The 17,764-nt window shown below is 40.8% G+C and overlaps 2 protein-coding genes across 10 annotated transcripts in view; both read left to right on the top strand.

Annotated features, from left to right (window-relative positions):
- rbm47 (RNA binding motif protein 47) overlaps positions 1–9,463 on the top strand; it is a 32,632-nt gene extending 23,169 nt beyond the window's left edge. For 5 of the 7 annotated variants that reach the window (XM_062429827.1, XM_062429828.1, XM_062429836.1 and 2 more), the window contains 6 exons: positions 778–1,645; positions 1,751–2,078; positions 2,481–2,504; positions 2,975–3,184; positions 5,140–5,330; positions 6,067–9,463. In XM_062429827.1, the coding sequence (XP_062285811.1) occupies positions 809–1,645; positions 1,751–2,078; positions 2,481–2,504; positions 2,975–3,184; positions 5,140–5,330; positions 6,067–6,321 (1,845 nt within the window). In that variant the 5' untranslated portion in view covers positions 778–808 and the 3' untranslated portion in view covers positions 6,322–9,463. The remainder of the gene's footprint in view (positions 1–777; positions 1,646–1,750; positions 2,079–2,480; positions 2,505–2,974; positions 3,185–5,139; positions 5,331–6,066) is intronic. The other 2 variants (XM_062429844.1, XM_062429853.1) reach the window with 2 other exon arrangements.
- A 1,635-nt stretch (positions 9,464–11,098) lies between these two features.
- On the top strand, positions 11,099–17,557 carry zfp91 (ZFP91 zinc finger protein, atypical E3 ubiquitin ligase). Of its 3 annotated transcripts, XM_062437929.1 has the most exons (13): positions 12,080–12,103; positions 12,379–12,809; positions 13,098–13,135; positions 13,279–13,395; positions 14,062–14,101; positions 14,404–14,514; positions 14,598–14,690; positions 14,813–14,998; positions 15,266–15,316; positions 15,469–15,547; positions 16,082–16,196; positions 16,379–16,478; positions 16,585–17,557. In XM_062437929.1, the coding sequence occupies exons 2-13, from the start codon at positions 12,403–12,405 to the stop codon at positions 17,555–17,557; spliced, it is 2,310 nt and encodes a 769-aa protein (XP_062293913.1). In that variant the 5' UTR covers positions 12,080–12,103; positions 12,379–12,402. The 3 variants fall into 3 exon arrangements, with proteins under 3 accessions (XP_062293921.1, XP_062293913.1, XP_062293930.1); XM_062437937.1 differs by having other exon boundaries at positions 11,099–12,809; positions 14,065–14,101; XM_062437946.1 differs by lacking the exon at positions 12,080–12,103 and having other exon boundaries at positions 12,536–12,809; positions 13,103–13,135.
- Positions 17,558–17,764: the final 207 nt, after the last annotated feature.

Genomic DNA, 17,764 nt, shown 5'->3' on the forward strand with positions numbered 1-17,764 from the left:
AACAGAGTAAGAGGTTTATGCTTGGGAAGCCGATTTCTGATTGTTCTCTGTTCCTCTTACATGGCTGCAGCCCTTAATGAAGTGGTGCACACACAGAAACAGAAACACACACATAAAAGTTGCACCTAAGTACTGTATCATATTCATGTTGATAAGGAAGTTGAAATACTAACACCCTCTTGTGGCAACTGTGTGTGAAACAAGTATAACATTAATTATCGTGCACAGCTTTTTGTCACAGTAATAGTGATATTTTACATACTATTCCTCATAAAATGTAACTCTAACATTGTCTGACTTACTTCTGACACACACACACACACACACACATGAGCATGTGACTTAGTCGCACTCAATGAACCTTGAGCTAGAGTTTTCAGGGTTTACAGCCCTTCATTCTCTCTGATACGGGTCAAAGGTCAGCAAAGGATCTGAGGAACTCAACAAAACAAGATTGTAAAACCACTGATAGGGGAAGGCATCCTGGGGATTTATAGGTGCTGTATTTTCACTGTCGAGTCCAGGTCACATAATGTGTCTTTGTTAACCTATTGTTTGTGTAATGTTGCATGCAAATTGGTAATCGTTTTGCTTTTTATCTCAACCAGGAGCCACATTATGGAGTTTGTTCAAATGCAGACAAGTTTTATAGGCACTGCTGAGGGTTTCCTGGTTCCTCTGTTTTTCACTCTTGGATAGCACCTGTGGTTCACTGTATTTAATTTTGACTGGAAAACTACATGTGAAAAAAACTCTGAATCTCTTTGTCCTCCTCAGGCCCCAGATCTGATTGGATGGTTTTGTCAGAATGACAGCCGAAGATCCTGCTTCCTCCTCGACCATGAGCAACAACGCTGCCACATCCAAACCCCCCAAAGCCTCTGGTGCCTCCCACCACTCTCTCCATGGACAGATCTCTGTCCCTGAGGGTGTTGCAGGTGCTCCCAATGAGGCTGCACTGGTTACTCTGATGGAGCGCACTGGTTACACGATGGTCCAGGAAAATGGACAGCGTAAATATGGTCCTCCTCCTGGCTGGAATGGCCAATCTCCACCAAGAGGATGTGAAATCTTTGTGGGCAAGATCCCCCGGGACGTTTATGAGGATGAGCTTGTCCCAGTTTTTGAGTCTGTTGGTCGCATCTATGAGATGCGCCTGATGATGGACTTTGATGGGAAAAACCGAGGGTACGCATTTGTGATGTACACAGAGAAACATGAAGCCAAACGAGCCGTGCGAGAGCTCAACAACTATGAGGTGCGGCCTGGACGGCTTCTGGGGGTCTGCTCCTCTGTGGACAACTGCCGTCTTTTCATTGGGGGCATCCCTAAGACCAAAAAGCGTGAGGAGATCCTGGAGGAGGTCTCCAAGGTGACAGAGGGTGTACTAGATGTTATTGTTTATGCCAGCGCTGCAGACAAGATGAAGAACCGTGGCTTTGCCTTTGTAGAGTATGAGTCGCACCGTGCAGCCGCAATGGCCCGCAGGAAGTTGATGCCTGGACGTATTCAGCTGTGGGGCCACCAGATCGCAGTGGACTGGGCTGAGCCAGAGATCGATGTGGACGAAGACGTGATGGAAACAGTGAAGATTCTTTACGTCAGGAATCTTATGATGGAGACAAGCGAGGAGACGATTAGACAGGTAACTGACGGTTCAACTTACAGGTTTAGTTTGTCTGCTTAGCTAACATTGGTTTAGGCAAATCAAGCAAGAAAAAAAATCACCAATCTTTTCTTTGTCAAACAGGTGTTTAGCCAGTGGAACCCTGGTTGTGTAGAGCGTGTGAAGAAAATCCGTGACTACGCCTTCGTCCACTTTACCTCCCGGGACGATGCTGTCCTTGCCATGGACCACCTCAATGGCACAGAAGTGGAAGGCTCCTGCATTGAGGTGACGCTTGCCAAGCCTGTTGATAAAGAGCAGTACTCACGCCAGAAGGCCTCTAAGGGGGCTTCAGCCACTCCAGAGCCTACTCAGCAGAATTACGTCTACCAGTGTGATCCCTACACATTGGCCTACTACGGTTATCCCTACAACACCCTCATTGGACCGAACAGGGACTACTTTGTCAAAGGTTAGAATTTATTTTTTTCTGCTTTAGTACCAGTTTTGATCAGATGCAAATACCATAGTGTTTCTCTTAAAGCCAACAGTTCATATATGTTTTTATAGGAGCAATGACAAACATGCCCCATCAGTAGTGATTTTTAAATGGACATGATGACTAAGATAATAATGATTTAATCTTTGATGACTACAATTCCATTTGATGAAAGTTTATCAAAATCTTTAACTCGATGAGGGTTTGAGGCTTAAAATCAGAAAACCTGTTAAATGTAAAAGACAAAACAAGGTGATGGACCAATGAATGCTAATCCCATTACCTTTGATGATTAACTGAATATGGTCTTTGGGTGGTAGCAGGAAAATCAATTTGACTTTCAACAATCATTGTGTTTTGGTTTTCTCTCCAAAGGATCCCCAATGATACAGAACAATGGTAATCTCTCACATCCTTATTCCTACTTATTCCTTCAATGAACAATGAGCTTTCTTGCCATGTGACAAACTATACATTTTCTAACACCAACCTTTTCCTGCTGTGCTGTCACCTCCCATTTCATGCTGGATTATTCTTATGAAGAAGAGAACATCCAAAAACACCACTTCACAGTGCCATGAACTTATATAACATCATCCAAATACAATTAAGGAGTCAAAACAGTACTAAATAAAGGCCAAACTGGACCGAAAGAACTTCAAATAAAAAATACTGAGCTCAAACACAAAGATTTCTAGTACCAACTGGACTGGATTAGACTTAAATGACTCTCCTTACTACTCAACTTCAGAACTCAGTGTTAAATCTTGCCTTACATGTTGCCCCACTAAACTTTCAGTACAGTTTGCCCCTGCTACCCAAGTCCTAAACCACAACCCCTGTCATCATATTACTTATTGTATTTTAAGCAGGTACTGTGCGAGGTCGTGGTCGTGCTGCTGCAGGTAACCGTACCCCTGGACCTCGGGGGTCGTACCTGGGGGGTTACTCTGCTGGTCGTGGCATCTACAGCCGCTACCATGAGGGCAAGAGCAAGCAGCCTGAAAAGCCCTATGAGCTGATGCCCAGTCTGGAGCTTGCTGCCTCCGTCAACCCAGTTGGCATCAAACCTGGCACAAGTCAGTGAGATAGACATATCCATCCATATCCTCGCCCACCTCAAAAGCCTTTACTAAACCTTCCAACCTTTCGTTTTCTCTTTCTCTCTCATGGTTTTCCCTTTCCTTTTTTACTCTTCTTCAGAAATTTGTCTTACTGGGTGTTCAGACTGAAAACAGCATAACATAAAAAAAACACAAGGTGGCTGCGTTGTTGGGGGGATACTGGTGAAACAATAAAACACGATCCAGGAAGACCAGCAATACATCCATGAATTTAAAGGATGCCAAAACACTGAACAGTGGTTCCACATTTTATCACAAGTGATTTTGGAAGATTTCTGGAAAGTTAACATGACAGCAATCATTTCATCCTCCGTCATTACCAATAGAAGAAATACAACTACAAGGTTATCTACCTGGAATGTATCTGAGCAGCCAACACAGTGCTTTGCTAGAAGACATAGCATTGTGCTGATGCAACAGATGAGCCAGATTAATCTTTTTTGCAGGGTCAAAGTGAGCCCTCTGTTACACAGTGGTCTAATTGAAATGAATGAAGAAGCCTTGTGTTTTTTTTGCTCATGTCTGAACATGGCAGTAGTTATGTGGGTACCAGTGCTCCCACAATCTGCTTTTCGAAATGCGCTCAACTCTAGCTTTTGACTGAAATGTGATTTGTTTTTTTTAAGTCAGACCAGGAAAATATAGGAAACATTTTTTTTTACCTTTGGTACTGACTATAAGAATTGTTTTTTATGTCAGCTTAAATCACGAGCAGCAGCAGTGGTTGCTTTAGCTTTACTGATCTATAGGGGATTAGCATACAATGTTTCAGTCAAGAACAGAGTTGAAATGCAAAAACTAAACATTATTTTATCTCTTCTCTGCTTCTCTGTGTCCACTCGTCTGATCTCTTAAAGGATAATACCAGTGTTACGTAGACCTATAGCCCATCTACTGCTGTATACATTAAGTCTACATGATTATGATCATTATTTACACTCACTCTTTTTTGTTTTGTTTTGTTTTGTTTTGTAAGCATGAAGCCTACAGTGTAAAACATAAACTGAAATTAGCTGCTGTCCTAACAAAAAAGAATGTGGCCCTAAAACCTGTAGCTTTTAAAGTGACTTTTTGTTTTTAAAGGATTATTTCCTGGTGCAAAAAAATCCTTCCTTCTTTCCTGACAGTAAGTAAAAGGAAATGCAATTGCATGTATAAGAATGAGGGGAAAAACGTCCCTGTAAAAAAAAACCTGTACTAACAAAGGAACATAACAGAGACAAGAATGGAAAACAAAGTTTTTAAGGTTTGTGGGTGGATCATCTAAATTATAAATTTCAAGGAAATTTGCAGAGTGAAAGGAAAATGTAAAATAAAAATTCACACACTGGTATCATTCTTTAATCTTTTGTTTATTACTAACACAAATGTTACTTAACCTTGGCTAATGGTTATTCATTTTGTAATTTCATTATTAATGTCACATCTGCTGATCAGAGTTTCGTTTCGTAAAGTGATTTGACCCCAATCTGGAGCTCGGTCTCAGTCCACTCTGTGTGGAATCACAGGATCAGCACCAGATTGAAAAGACTTTTGTCCATCTGAAACAAAGACTGACGTTGTATTCACTCCCAGTGTGTGTGTATATGTATGAGTGTGTGTGTATGTGTTATAGCATTGGGGTTAATCCACAGTTGAGCACCATCATAATCCGAATCACACTCCAACGCCAACTTGTGTAACTTATTATTTTTTCTCTTCTTGCATAAATTGTGTCTTTCAAGCTTTCTTTTAGTGGTTTTTCCTCATTGCTTTAGTATTTCATTCTCTTTTTTTTCTAAATCACCCTCAGATCTAACTGTGCTTGTATTTGTGTGAGTATGAATGCCTGTATGTGCTTCTCTTCAGCTGTTAGTTTATATATTATGTGTGTTATCCAAGCTCTCATTCTTGTTTCATTCTATGTGCAGTGGCATTGCAGACTCTGAGTGGGCAGTACCCAGTGTTCAGTGCGGCTCCCACAGCCAAGCTGATGGAGGAGGGGAAGGTGCACACAGTGGAGCACCTTATCAATCCTCTGGCAATGCAACATCCTGAACACACCAGCAGTTCTGCTGGTGCTACCGTCCTCCCTGCCGTCTCTACTCCTCCGCCTTTTCAGGTGTGCATTATACCTCTGTTGTTTTACAGACACATAAAATTGTTTGAATGATTCATGCTGATAAAAAGTGTTCAGCTCACAGCAGCAGTTGTTTTAATATCTGGATGTATATGTTTGTAGTTTTGAGAATCAACTATTTGTATTATTATATTTCACTCACCAACTCAGTTTTTGTGATATAGGGACTTTAAAACAACACAACACCTTACTGTTGACTTTATTGAAACGTCTTTCTCAGAAGTGAAAATTAAAGTAAAATTTAAACTGATTAAAAGGTGATTGTGTGCACAAGCATTACAGAGAGGTGATTATGATTATAGTTATAAAGGACATGTTCATTTATTTCTAAGTAATGTGTTTAGTTAAAAATATTTAAACTTGTCTGATGTGTTGTGAAGTTTCTCCATGTAGTCTATTATAAAGTTGTGTGCACTGTTTTTGTTGAATTTTCATTTAAACTAAAAAATATAATGATATATTTCTATATTTGTCAAATAATTATAAAACTGCAGTGATACATACTGTACTTGGTGAAGATTTCGGTCCATTAAGGTGGTTTTCTTAGTTTAATGTGAAAGTATATGCCTGGTTAAGTAAAAACAACCCTCAACTGAGTGCATTCATTCAATTAAAGGGTTAGGGTTTAACCCAACCCCACTCAATATACACTGAGGACATACTTTAGAAGTCCTCTAATTAACTGTATTTCTCCTTCTCATTCTCCTACATTATCCAGGGTCGTCCAATCACTCCTGTCTATGCCATGGCCCACAATGTACAGCGCATCCCAGCAGCTGGTGGTCTGTATGGAGCTGGATATGTCCCCATCACAAACTACGCTGCCAACACGGCAGCTCTGGCCGCTCTGCAGAAGAACGCAGCCGTGGCAGCTGCAGCATATGGAGGAGCATACACCGGCTACGCTATGCCACAGGCCTTCCCTGCAGCGGCCTTCCAGCTGCCTATCCACGACGTCTACCAGACGTACTGATTTTGAGAATCAGACCACATGAAACAAGAGCATTATTCTGCCTGTGACTGAGCAACCACTGCAACATCTCAACAGCATGAAAACATCTCTCAAAATCGTGAACCTCGCGCTCCAAAGGAATGTTGTTAGAAACACTCACAGACAGTGAAACGATGATGATCTGACATCTCGTATCTATCCCACCTATTGGCCTCTGTATATCTTGGACCCAACCATATGACAGACTTAATTTTGCTAAATTAGCACAGACACAGAAGAAAGACCCACTGAGGAAACATACCTGCATGTGGTGACAACCTTTTCCCAACAATGAGCATAACTCACAAAAACAACACAGTCACAACTCTCGCTATCTCTGTCTCTGACCCCCGCCACCTTGTTGCTATGGCAACAAGAACATTGAAGGTACATTAAAGTATTTATGAAGAGAGGATGAATATTTAAGGTTGTATACTCTAGGTTTCTCTGTGTATTTTTAGATAAAAATTAGGCAAGACAGTCTGTGTTTAATATTTTTTAAAGTGTAAAACATGGGGGGAAAAAAAGAAAAGTTAATTGAAAGGAACAGGAACTACTGACATGAGCTGAAACCACTGAAGCCAACAGTTTTGCATATAGCCTACTAATGTCTTTTAGGTTTTTTTTCTCATTATTATTTAGTGTTTAAGTCAATTCTACATGCTGTAGGTGATGCTGTCCGTCCATGCTGGTTGAATGTGTATGCTTCAAACATGTCTATTTGGTACTTTTTTGGTTTATTTAGTTTTATTTGTATTGTCTGTTAAATGAAGGTTCTGTTGTGTTGTGTTTATTTGCATATAATTACGTTGCTGGTTCCTATGTCTCTCCTTTAACCTTTTTTTGTCATACACATGTTCTTGGAGAAACGTTCCCAGCTAAATAATATTTTTGTGACAGATTGCTTGGGGAACGAGTAATGCGAGAAAGAAAACTGGAAAGCTTTTTTCAATGATGTGCGACTTGTTTTTATCTGCCAGCCTGATAAATGGTGACATCGTGTTCATGGTGATGTTTTCCATCCAGGGGAACTGCGCTGACAGCGGTCTAAGACTGAATAGATATTAGTTGTTGTTTTTTTCTCTCTTTATGTATGTCTTATATTCCATTTTGAATTATTTGAGTCTTGAAAGGTGAACAAATATGGACAGAAATGAGAGACATTTTTCTATATGGACTGGAGCGCTCCTGCATTTGCTAATGCTAACCAAAAACCTAATGCTACATACACTCCAGTCTCATGACATTAGAAAGATGCCTCAATACGGTGCCTTACATCTGCATACTGTAAGTGCTACTCTGGGCTTTATATCTTTCACTGTGCCTTTCGTAACAAAGCTACGTCCGTGTGGTCAAAGAGGAAAGACGTCCATCTGTGCGTGGCACTGGAGTCTTATCCATTCATTTTTCCAATGAACCAGATTTGTGGTATTACTGTATTGTAGTGAGACGAGTAGGTTTCAGTCTCTGCAGTCAGATGTAACAAGGCTACCTCTCTCCTGTAGTCTCTTCTCTGAATGTCCTGCAGTAACACTCCATATGTCTATATCCTCTTTATTTCTTGTCCTCCAAACTGTGCTTGACCAAGGTGCACTTAAACATATTTATAAAGAGCAAGAGTTTGCCACTTTCGGATGAAGATATATTAAATTTTGAGCACAAAGTCATTTCTGAACTGGGCTACTTGGCATTTTCTTGTCTGTCTATGTGTCTGGCAGAGTGTTCCCTCCCTGATGAAGTATAAAATAACACTTATGAATGTGTAGTAGGCACTTTTTGAAACTCTGCAGTGTGTCGTAAACAAGTGTAATATTGAACTGGGAATAACTGGAGCAATACCTCATGCTGAAATGTGCAAGATGCCACGCAATATACTACAACTCACAAACTTAACGGATGCAAGCAGCTGCTGATCATGAAGTCATGCAACAGAACTGACATCTTGATGTATAAACATGCAAATCATTTGTATGCGGGTTTGCATTTGTTAACTTCATTTACAGTTACTTGTTCTAAATTTTACACTCCAAACATTTTTGTTCCCTGTGTTTGAGGTTTTTTTTATCTGCTCATTTTCTATTATCTCATTAGATGTTCAATTACATTATACACACCAAACATAAAAAGGAGTTTGACTCTGAGGATTGCCTGAGTTTTGACATGCTGTTAAGCTAAATGAAGAGACACAACACAACATGTTTGCCTTATCTCACCACATTTTCTTTTTGCTACTTCTTTTTTCTCTTAAACTGGACTTAGAAAACAAACAGGCAACAACTGCTTTTTATTATTTTCTTGTATGATGACAATAAGTCAGGATATATTTAATATATGCATTACCTATATTGTGTATGAAGTGAGAAGAAAAGGTATAATATATTCTAAAACATATTTCTTTTCATTATTTACACCTTGTTTAGGGATATAAAAAAAAAAGTCAGAGTAACAAAAGTAGAAAAAAAAACATTTTTTTGCCAAAGTGTCCAATAGTTTTTAAACATTCAAGGTTATTGTGTTTTTGTTATTTGTAATGTTATTTTTTTGTTGCAATTTTTAACTGGATTTGGTGTTATGAGTGGGAGGCATTCACTTTCTGCTACATGTTATCAGTTTCAACAGCCAAAACTGTTCAAACCATCAGATCTTTAAGCTGCAACTGCACTTAAACAAATGGACGCAGTTTGTGAATTCTGCCTAAACTACTAAAGGTTTAAGCATCTAACAGCCATTGAAACATCTTCATGTGTTTGACACATGACCAGCTGTCATTTTATGGCTCTGTCTCCCACTCAAAACACTTGCTTTACTTTCTATTGCCTGCATTTCACCCACACTACATGAGCAGGACTACCTCTTCCTGCTCCGTGTTTCAGTGGTGTGTTGAGTGATGTGCCTAGTTTAATATAGGTGTTACCATTTAAACTCTTCCTAGTGTGTGCCTTATTGCCAAGATGTGCCCTGTGCTGTATATCTTTGTAGACCTGCGGACTGTTTTCTATCAGAAGAAAAAAAAAAAAGCAAAAAAAAAAGCTTATTTGGCATTGTTATATTTATAGTGATAAAATAGATAAATAAAGCATTTTCAAAAGCATGTGATGCTGCGTCATTCTCTTTGTCCTTCTTCTGCACTGGTTATATATAATGTGTGAACTGTAACAGACTCAATGTGTGATTCCCTAACCGTGGAGCAAGACCTTGCAATAGATCATAGGATAAAGCTGATAAGTCACAAAAAAGAAAAACAACAACAAACACAAATCATATATTTTCCCCTTATCTTTATTATAATTTTGCTTTTTCTTGTATCACTCTGGATGCTAAAACAATACTTCAAACAATCGAGAATTCACTCTTAGGTTCAACTCTGCAGTCCATACTAAGGCCATAACTTGTGATTAGGGATCACAAGTTGACATTGCTTCATTTAAAGGACTCACAAGCAAAAAAAAAAAAAAGGGTTGAGAAACACCTAGTCTAAACCATCTCAGCTAGGCTTAGTTTTAGATTAAACTGCTTAACTGTAGAAAGCGCTAAGCAGGGTCATAAATGTCTTGTAAGGTTCAGAGGGAGAGGACTTTGACTACAACCTCTGTGAATGGAAACCCATCCCTGACCTCATACATCAACTATTATTAAGCAATGTGACATGGTGCAGAGAGGAGAGAGAGCGCAGTGGAGAATGTTTCATAAACTCAACTTTACTCTAGAAACATGCTGTTCCCTTGCAATGAGTCCATGGAGGCTTTTTTTTTTTTTTTTCAAAGAACAGGAGTCGCCTTCATTATGCTGTACAATATGAGCAGCAGGCCGATTACCAGCACATACAATTTTTCTACACTGTCACCACCTTTCAGCTAACTGGACGCCTGTTTTACCATTAAAATGTTGGTACAGATAACAGAAAAAAACAACCTTCTTGGCTATTATTGCTTTAAATAACAGATATAACCAATACTAAATCCTATTTTGGTATCAAAATATGAATTTGTCTCAAGTTAGAGCAGATTATGTTTTGGGCTGTTCCCTCTCTGCTGCTGCTGTGTGCAGGTGCACAGCGATCACCATGTTAATACAGACACTGCACACAAACATTTGTTATAAAACTTTCATAGCTGTCTTGTGTTTTAACGTGAATGTAACTAAACAATTGATAGAACATGTCAAAAACAAAATCCATAAAGTCTCCCTCCACTTAAAAATGTGTGTTGCTTGTGATTCTTTGGTTGTTTAACCTTCACAGTGCGGTATGTGCTGAGTTTGACACAAGTAGTCTGTTTTCACATTAATCTACCAAAGAGGGAAAGTTTCTAACTTTAAATCTGAATTCAAGGCATGTACCTGTATAAGCATGATTTGTGACATCACAACTAGTTTGGAGCCAATCATGGCCTAGTATGCATCTCACATAAATATGATATTTCAGACACAAAGTATTACTCAAAGCATAACGACTATTTCTGTAGTCTATGTGTTAAAACTGCCTGGGGGGGGAATATTTTAATATTTGGCAAATCTCTCAGTGGTACGATAAGAAGCAGCCTATAAATAATGGAGTCACATCATAACTCATGATGACAGCATTGTCCTTAGCTGCTTTTCACAATTAAAGAAAGTACAAGGAGTATATATGAAGTCAAGGCACATTGCTTTCCTATGGTACATAACCTAATTTTATGGTTTCACCCTCCACATTAACTATCACTCCAATCCCACATGGTGGTTTGTGTATATGCAAAGCTGTATATCATCAGTATGGGATTAATAAAAACGTTACAGCCTTTATGAGACAAGAGGCGAGAGTGAGTTTATTACCCAGGAAAATGATCTCCAACATACTGCCATAATAAACATAATGCCACACCTACTTTATCAAAGAAAATTTAGATTTTAAACTTGGCTAAAGAGATCATAGATACGGTATACTCGTGTATTTGTTATATTTCATATTATCAGAGGCTATTCAACATTTAGGACAATGTTGCCATCTGGTGGCAAAAGCTGTTCATAAGCGCAGGCTGCAGCAGAGGTACCGGTCAGACCAGACAGTGCAGGTTTTCAGTGGCAGCCATGTTAGCTCCACAGTCACCAATGCAGAATATAGTAATATTGAAAAAAAAAACACATTTTGTATTTATTTTAGGATGAATTCAACACATGGAAGTAGATGTTTACCATTCAGACTGAGTGTTCAGTAAATATTGTGTTTAGCACAGAATACAAACACAGTGAAGGCAAGTGAAAATAATACACTGTTCATAATTTCACCTGCTTTTATGTGTGTTAGTGTGTAAGGAAGGGGGAAATAGTGTTTATGCATAGCACATTTTCCCATAATTGCATTCATATTGTATTATTTTTATGTTATTTCATCGTGCAACCGAGATGAAAATTCATTACAAACAGGGATTATGTATCTATTTTGTAACTAAAATCTATAAACACACATGACAAAAAAAAGGTTAACATATAATTTAAAACAAAGTCAAAGTTTTACTGTGATCTAACTTGCACTACATTTCCCATAAAGCCCCGGCAGTCGTTGTTGTACGCGTTGCTTTAGCACGACTGCTGCTGCCTTTGCAGATTTATATACAATACACACAGAGACCGACCATGCCTGCTACATGCACAGAGGGAAATCCAGATGATTTGTGCAGCTGCTAAAACGCGTTGCCGCTGCTGAATGTAACCTCGGTTTATATTTGGCTTAAAGGAGACGCAACAAAGCGCACAAGATGGTTGCGCTCCAGGCCTGGGCGAATAAGTAGGTTTACTATAGCTTTAAGAACGCCAAAATAGTGGCTGCTTCTTTAAAAAATATATCGGTTTATTGCTGAATAGATAATTAAGAAAAGTTTTCAATTTCTAATCAATAAATTGATGCATGTGATTTGCGACGAACCCAACGCATTCACAGAAAATGCCCCACTGTTGGATAAAGGCCTCTTGCATTCAAAACGTCTTTAGTCTTTAAACCAGATGTGGTGCGCTTCTGCTCAATTTGCAAGTGAACCTGCTTGCCTTTCTGCGGATTTACAGACCGGCTGAAGAGTCCTCAAGGTGATGGAACCGACCGGCGACCGAACCGGGGATGTAAATAAAGGTGAGGAGCCGGCGGAGGACAAGGCCGCACAGCAGACCCCGGCCACCAGTACGGCCGTTACCCCGCGCAGGGGGCTCAGGGAGCGGGGAGCGGGCCGCCCGAGGTCCGGCGTCTCCTCCGCTTCATTAACGGACGTTAACGGGACTGCGCAGAGCTCGGGACGGGTTTTAAGGGACCGGTCAACGAGGGCAGTGCCGGCTTGGCTGAAGGACAGCAAAAGCGACGACGATGAAGACGAACCGAGCCCGGACACCGGCTCGACCAAGCGGAGGAAAGTTTCCAACTCCCGGCGGAAGAAACAGTCAGAGTCGGCGGGCTGGGTCGAGCCTGGAGGGGGGGTCGCAGGTGACAGCCTTCAAGCCACAGAGTAAGTTTTGAACTGAGCAGTCCTGACTTGTCAGACAGCTGTATTTGTTTTTAAAGGGCTTGACTGAACTTGTAACGTGTGTGTATGTCGGTGGGGCCAGTTCCTGTCAAAAAGCACGCCTTCAGCTGAGCGCGTCCCCTTCCTGCAGCTCCGCACTGGGAAGGAGGAGTGAAACTTACCTGCCTTTACAATTAGTCATATCTAGACTTGATGCAGCAACTTAATGACATGTCAGTCTGTAAGGAGATAAAGAAACATATCTCAGTGTTTATGTTTCTCCCAATGCAGCTCAGAGGACCCCAAGAAACCAGCCACAGATGCTCAAGGTGATTACAGAAATGTTAGATAAAGATCTTTTTGGTGTGTCTGGTGCTGAATTTGAATTAAATCTCATATAATGTGTGTATGTGTGATTGTGTCTGTGCACATACAGTATGTTTAATGGCATGCCCCTGCTCCCTCTCTCCAGCTCTTCCCTCCAGACGCCCCCCAGCCCAGACTGGAGCCAAGCCCCAGTCTGGCAGGGCCGCCCGCAGCTCTGCCAAGCCTGTGTGTAAGACAGAGCCTGGAACGGAGAATCAAGCTGGTGAGCAACCTGTTGACAATAAGTGTTTGTGGTTCAACATGTGGGCCCCTGGTTCATAAATTAAATCATACACAGAAGCACTAAAGCATGGCTGCTGTTCTTCAGGATGTCATTTATGCTGCACTATGGACTGGTTGATTGCTTCCAAAATTTTCACCTACGCTATAATGCAGTAGACTGCTCAAGCTGAGAAATTAGTCGAAAAATGGATGGACAATTATCTTCATAACGTTTAGTCATTGAACATAATACCCATTCGCTGGTTTCAGAGTCTTTTATGTATATATATATATTTATATATATATATTTCCTTTACTTATTATGGTAAACTGAACATCTTTGGGTCTTGGACTGCTGGTTGAATAAAACAAGACATTTGAATACATATCATTGGGTTGTGGAAAATGATAACAAGTAGTTTTTACTCTTCTGACATTTTATTGATCAAATGATTAGGTTGATTGAGAAAAACAATTTTCCAGTGAATTGATAATCTAAATAATTGCAGTCGTGTGGACTGATGTAAAATTATGTTGTTATACATATTTTGTTTCACATGCATCATTTATACAAATTTGTACATGTATCTTGTATAATGACGGTTGTAACAGCTATTGTTGCCTTTCTCATTGCTGTTATGTCTTTCTTCCTCTGTTTGTCCTGTAGCAGCAGAAGGGGAGGCAAACAATAAAGAGAAGTATGAAATGTGAGTAGATTTTTGGCCCTGTCTGTAAAGCGTTAAATCAACATGACAAAATGCTATGGGTTCCACTCAGTGTTAAAGTTGATTGTTTTACAAATTGGCAAAGAATATAGTTTTCAGTCTAGATTTAAGAGAGGCAGTGTATCCAAAATGCAAAAACACTCCAGTGTATTCCTGGTGGTATCCAGCCATGCAAATAATTTCAGTATACTCTCTTTTTTTATATTTACTGTGTAAGTGTGTGAGAGTGAGAGTTTTGTGCGTTGTTTTGATGACTGCTGTGTTTCACACTTCTGCTGTCTCAGTAAAAAGAAAGAGGAGGAAAGTGAGCATGTTGCTGAACCAGTCCTGGGTGATAGAGACCCTCCTTTTCAGGATGACCCCAACGACTTAAACTACCAGCCACAGAGTCAGAGGTAAAGTTGACTCAAGCCCCTCACTTGACCCCTCGCAAGTAAGACTTTAAAATCCTTATTTTCAAGTGTTTTACATTTTTCAGTGCTGCGGAGGAAGAAGAGGGACTCAGCAGTGACGATGATGTTCCTTTTAGAGATGACTTAAATGATCAGAGCTACGACCCCAAGGCTGAAAGGTTTGTGTGTAGGAGTGTGGCAGAGTTGCACCTGTTTGCATTTGTTGCGATATTCTCCAAATGGAATGATTATACAGATCAGATTTGTTCCGTCCTGTTATATCTCTCCTTTGTCCTTTCAGGGATGTCCCCAAACCAAAGCGCAGACCTCCTCCTAGACAGAAGGAGAAGAAAGAAAAGGACAAGGCACCTAAAAAAGAGAAGGAAGTTGCTGAGATTAAGATAGAAGGTTCAGACAACGTGGAGAAAGTGGAAGAGGAAGTGAAGCTGGAGGAAGAAATAGTGGAGGACCCTGATGGACCCAGGAAGTAAGCGCATCCCTTTTAAATATGTGATAAATGGGAAACGTTATCATTAGCACATATTCACATTGAATGTACGTCTATGAGAAGTGCACATGAACTAATAACTAATTGTTCTGCCTGTGACTGTATTACATTCAGCTTCAATCTGAATGTAACGTGGGGTTACAAAGCAACCTCTGTTTCATAGTAGCGTTGTGATCACAGTAGAGATGAGATTTTCTGTTGCCAGGCTGTTATGTCATGTAATTTTCTTTGCTCTGTCTGTTTTAGGAGAGGCCGGAGGAAAAAAGATGACAAAACCCCACGGCTGCCAAAAAGAAGGTGAAGTTTATTTCTGTTCTGGGGTGTCATAATATTAACTTTATAGTATGATTCCACATATCATCGTACCAACATTTCATGCAGAGATCCATTTAATTAACTAGTTTGGTTTCAGTATTATGACATTGTTGACATGTGCTTTTCCCACACAGGAAGAAGCCCCCAGTGCAGTATGTGCGCTGTGAGATGGAGGGATGTGGCACAGTTCTGGCTCATCCTCGCTACCTGCAGGTCTGTCTCTTTGCTAATGACCTTCATTTCCAAACATTTAAATTCCAAAAATCTGCACTTAACATCATTGATTCTTTTGTTTTCTTTTTTTGATAAATCAATAGATCATCTTTAGAATGTCTATAAAACTAAACATACACAGCACAGTTGCTAAAGATAGAGTCCAGGATGGTGTCTTCACCTCTCTTGATTCATTTTCTGGCAATCAGCTTATCGTTCAATCAACAAATCGTTTTCAGCGCTGAACAGAGTCCAAAGTTATTTCCCGTGGGAGTGTTTCATTACATCCGTAGTTGAGGAGAAGTAAACTTTTTCTTATGAAATGTTCATCACAGAAGGACTAATTGGCGTCTTCAATACATGTTCACATATTCCAAATAAATAAAATGTTAATTTTATTGACAGTTTAACGACATACACCATTGTCAAGGTTGATCGCTTATAACAGTAGAAAAAACAACTTGTATATCTTGACCTCTATCCAACTGTTTCTCATATGTCGTTTCTTCATATTTGCTCTGTTTTGCACACCAGCATCACATAAAGTACCAGCACTTGCTCAAGAAGAAATACGTCTGTCCTCATCCTTCTTGTGGAAGGCTTTTCCGTCTACAGAAGCAGCTACTTCGTCATGCAAAACACCATACAGGTACACATATGTACAGTACCAGTCAAAAGTTTGGACATACTTTCTGATTCAAATGAATGGGAAAGTGTGTCCAAACCTTTGACTGGTACTGTACATAAAATATGCATTGGGTTAAATCTGTGTGTGGTAATTTCTTGTTATAAATAATAAATAAAGTATATTTTGTGTGGTCTGATTTTTAGACCAGAGAGACTACATCTGTGAGTTCTGTGCTCGTGCCTTCAAGAGCTCCCACAACCTGGCTGTGCACCGCATGATCCACACCGGAGAGAAGCCCCTCCAGTTAGTGCCTCCCTGTTCACTCTAATTGATTGTATTAATTTGGTCATGGAAAATTTCCCCCATATTACTGGTTTGTATTTCCCCTCAATGTTTTTTGTATTAACAGGTGTGAGATCTGCGGCTTCACCTGTCGCCAGAAGGCGTCTCTCAACTGGCACATGAAGAAGCATGATGCTGATGCCACCTATCAGTTTTCCTGCTCCATTTGTGGTAAGAAGTTTGAGAAGAAGGACTGCGTGGTGGCCCATAAGGCCAAGAGTCACCCAGAGGTTCTAATTGCTGAGGCACTCGCAGCCAATGCTGGCGCCCTCATCACAACCCCTGCATCCTTACTGGAGCTGCCAGGAAACCCCATACAAGCAGAAGTCACCAGCCTGGAAATGAGCCAAATAGGGCAGGTGGAACCAATGAGTCAGGAAGGGCAAGTTGGGCAGCAAGTGGCTCAGGTGTCCCAGATGGGTCATGTGACCCAACAAGTGAGTCACCAGGTGGTTTTACTGGGACAAGACCAGAGCCTCCATACCATGCAGGTGCCAGTGACGATCGCCCTGTCCCCCATTGACCCCCCTTCGCCAGCTGACAACCAGCAGCAGACTCACCTCCAGCTACAGATGCCCGTCCAGTTCGTGCAGCCACAGCAACCCCAAATACAACAACTGACCCTCCATTCTGGTGCAGTGGTGACCCAGCAACAACCCCAGCTTCATCCCCTTCAGTCCTATTCCTCACAGCAGCACAGCCACGGGCAGACACAAATCCTACAAATGACCTTCCAGCCGGTCAGCCAGTCCCAGACCCATATTCAGCAGATTCCCATTTTAGCAACCTCACAGCAGCTTCAGACCCTGCAGACAGCCGCCCCAAGCCCTCCTCTCCTATCCCCCTCCCAGAATCCAGCCTGCACCAACGGGGACAGCTTTATTCTGGACAATCCGGTGCTCTCTTCCTCCTCTCCGTCGGTCAACTCTCTTCAGCACACAGTGGCGGTGGGGGAGGACAGTGTGGTCTGGGAGCAGACAGGACAAGAGGACGTTCTGTCTGACAGCACTGAGAGACACGTGCAGGAGGCCCTCATGTAAATCAAGGATGGTGCACTCAAAGCTGAAAAATAGTGGCAAATTATGTCATCAGTGACCTAATATACTGTATTGCAACGTTTGAGGTAAATGTAGGAAATATAATATGTACTGTTCACTCATAGTCATCTTTGGTAGCTTTTTAGAATATCTGTATCAGGGAAAGATATGTATGTGTCTATATGTATAAGTTGTTGCCTTTGTACATAA

Source organism: Scomber scombrus, chromosome 2, assembly GCF_963691925.1.
Source record: "Scomber scombrus chromosome 2, fScoSco1.1, whole genome shotgun sequence".
Classification (NCBI taxonomy): Eukaryota; Metazoa; Chordata; class Actinopteri; order Scombriformes; family Scombridae; genus Scomber; species Scomber scombrus.

What these genes read in the sequence shown, in the direction of transcription:
- zfp91 (XM_062437929.1), top strand. Translation starts at nt 12,403, where the DNA reads ATGGAACCGACCGGCGACCGAACCGGGGATGTAAATAAAGGTGAGGAG. An exon ending in TACGACCCCAAGGCTGAAAG is followed by an intron (nt 14,691 to 14,812) that starts GTTTGTGTGTAG and finishes TTGTCCTTTCAG; the next exon opens with GGATGTCCCCAAACCAAAGC. An exon ending in CTCATCCTCGCTACCTGCAG is followed by an intron (nt 15,548 to 16,081) that starts GTCTGTCTCTTT and finishes TTTGCACACCAG; the next exon opens with CATCACATAAAGTACCAGCA.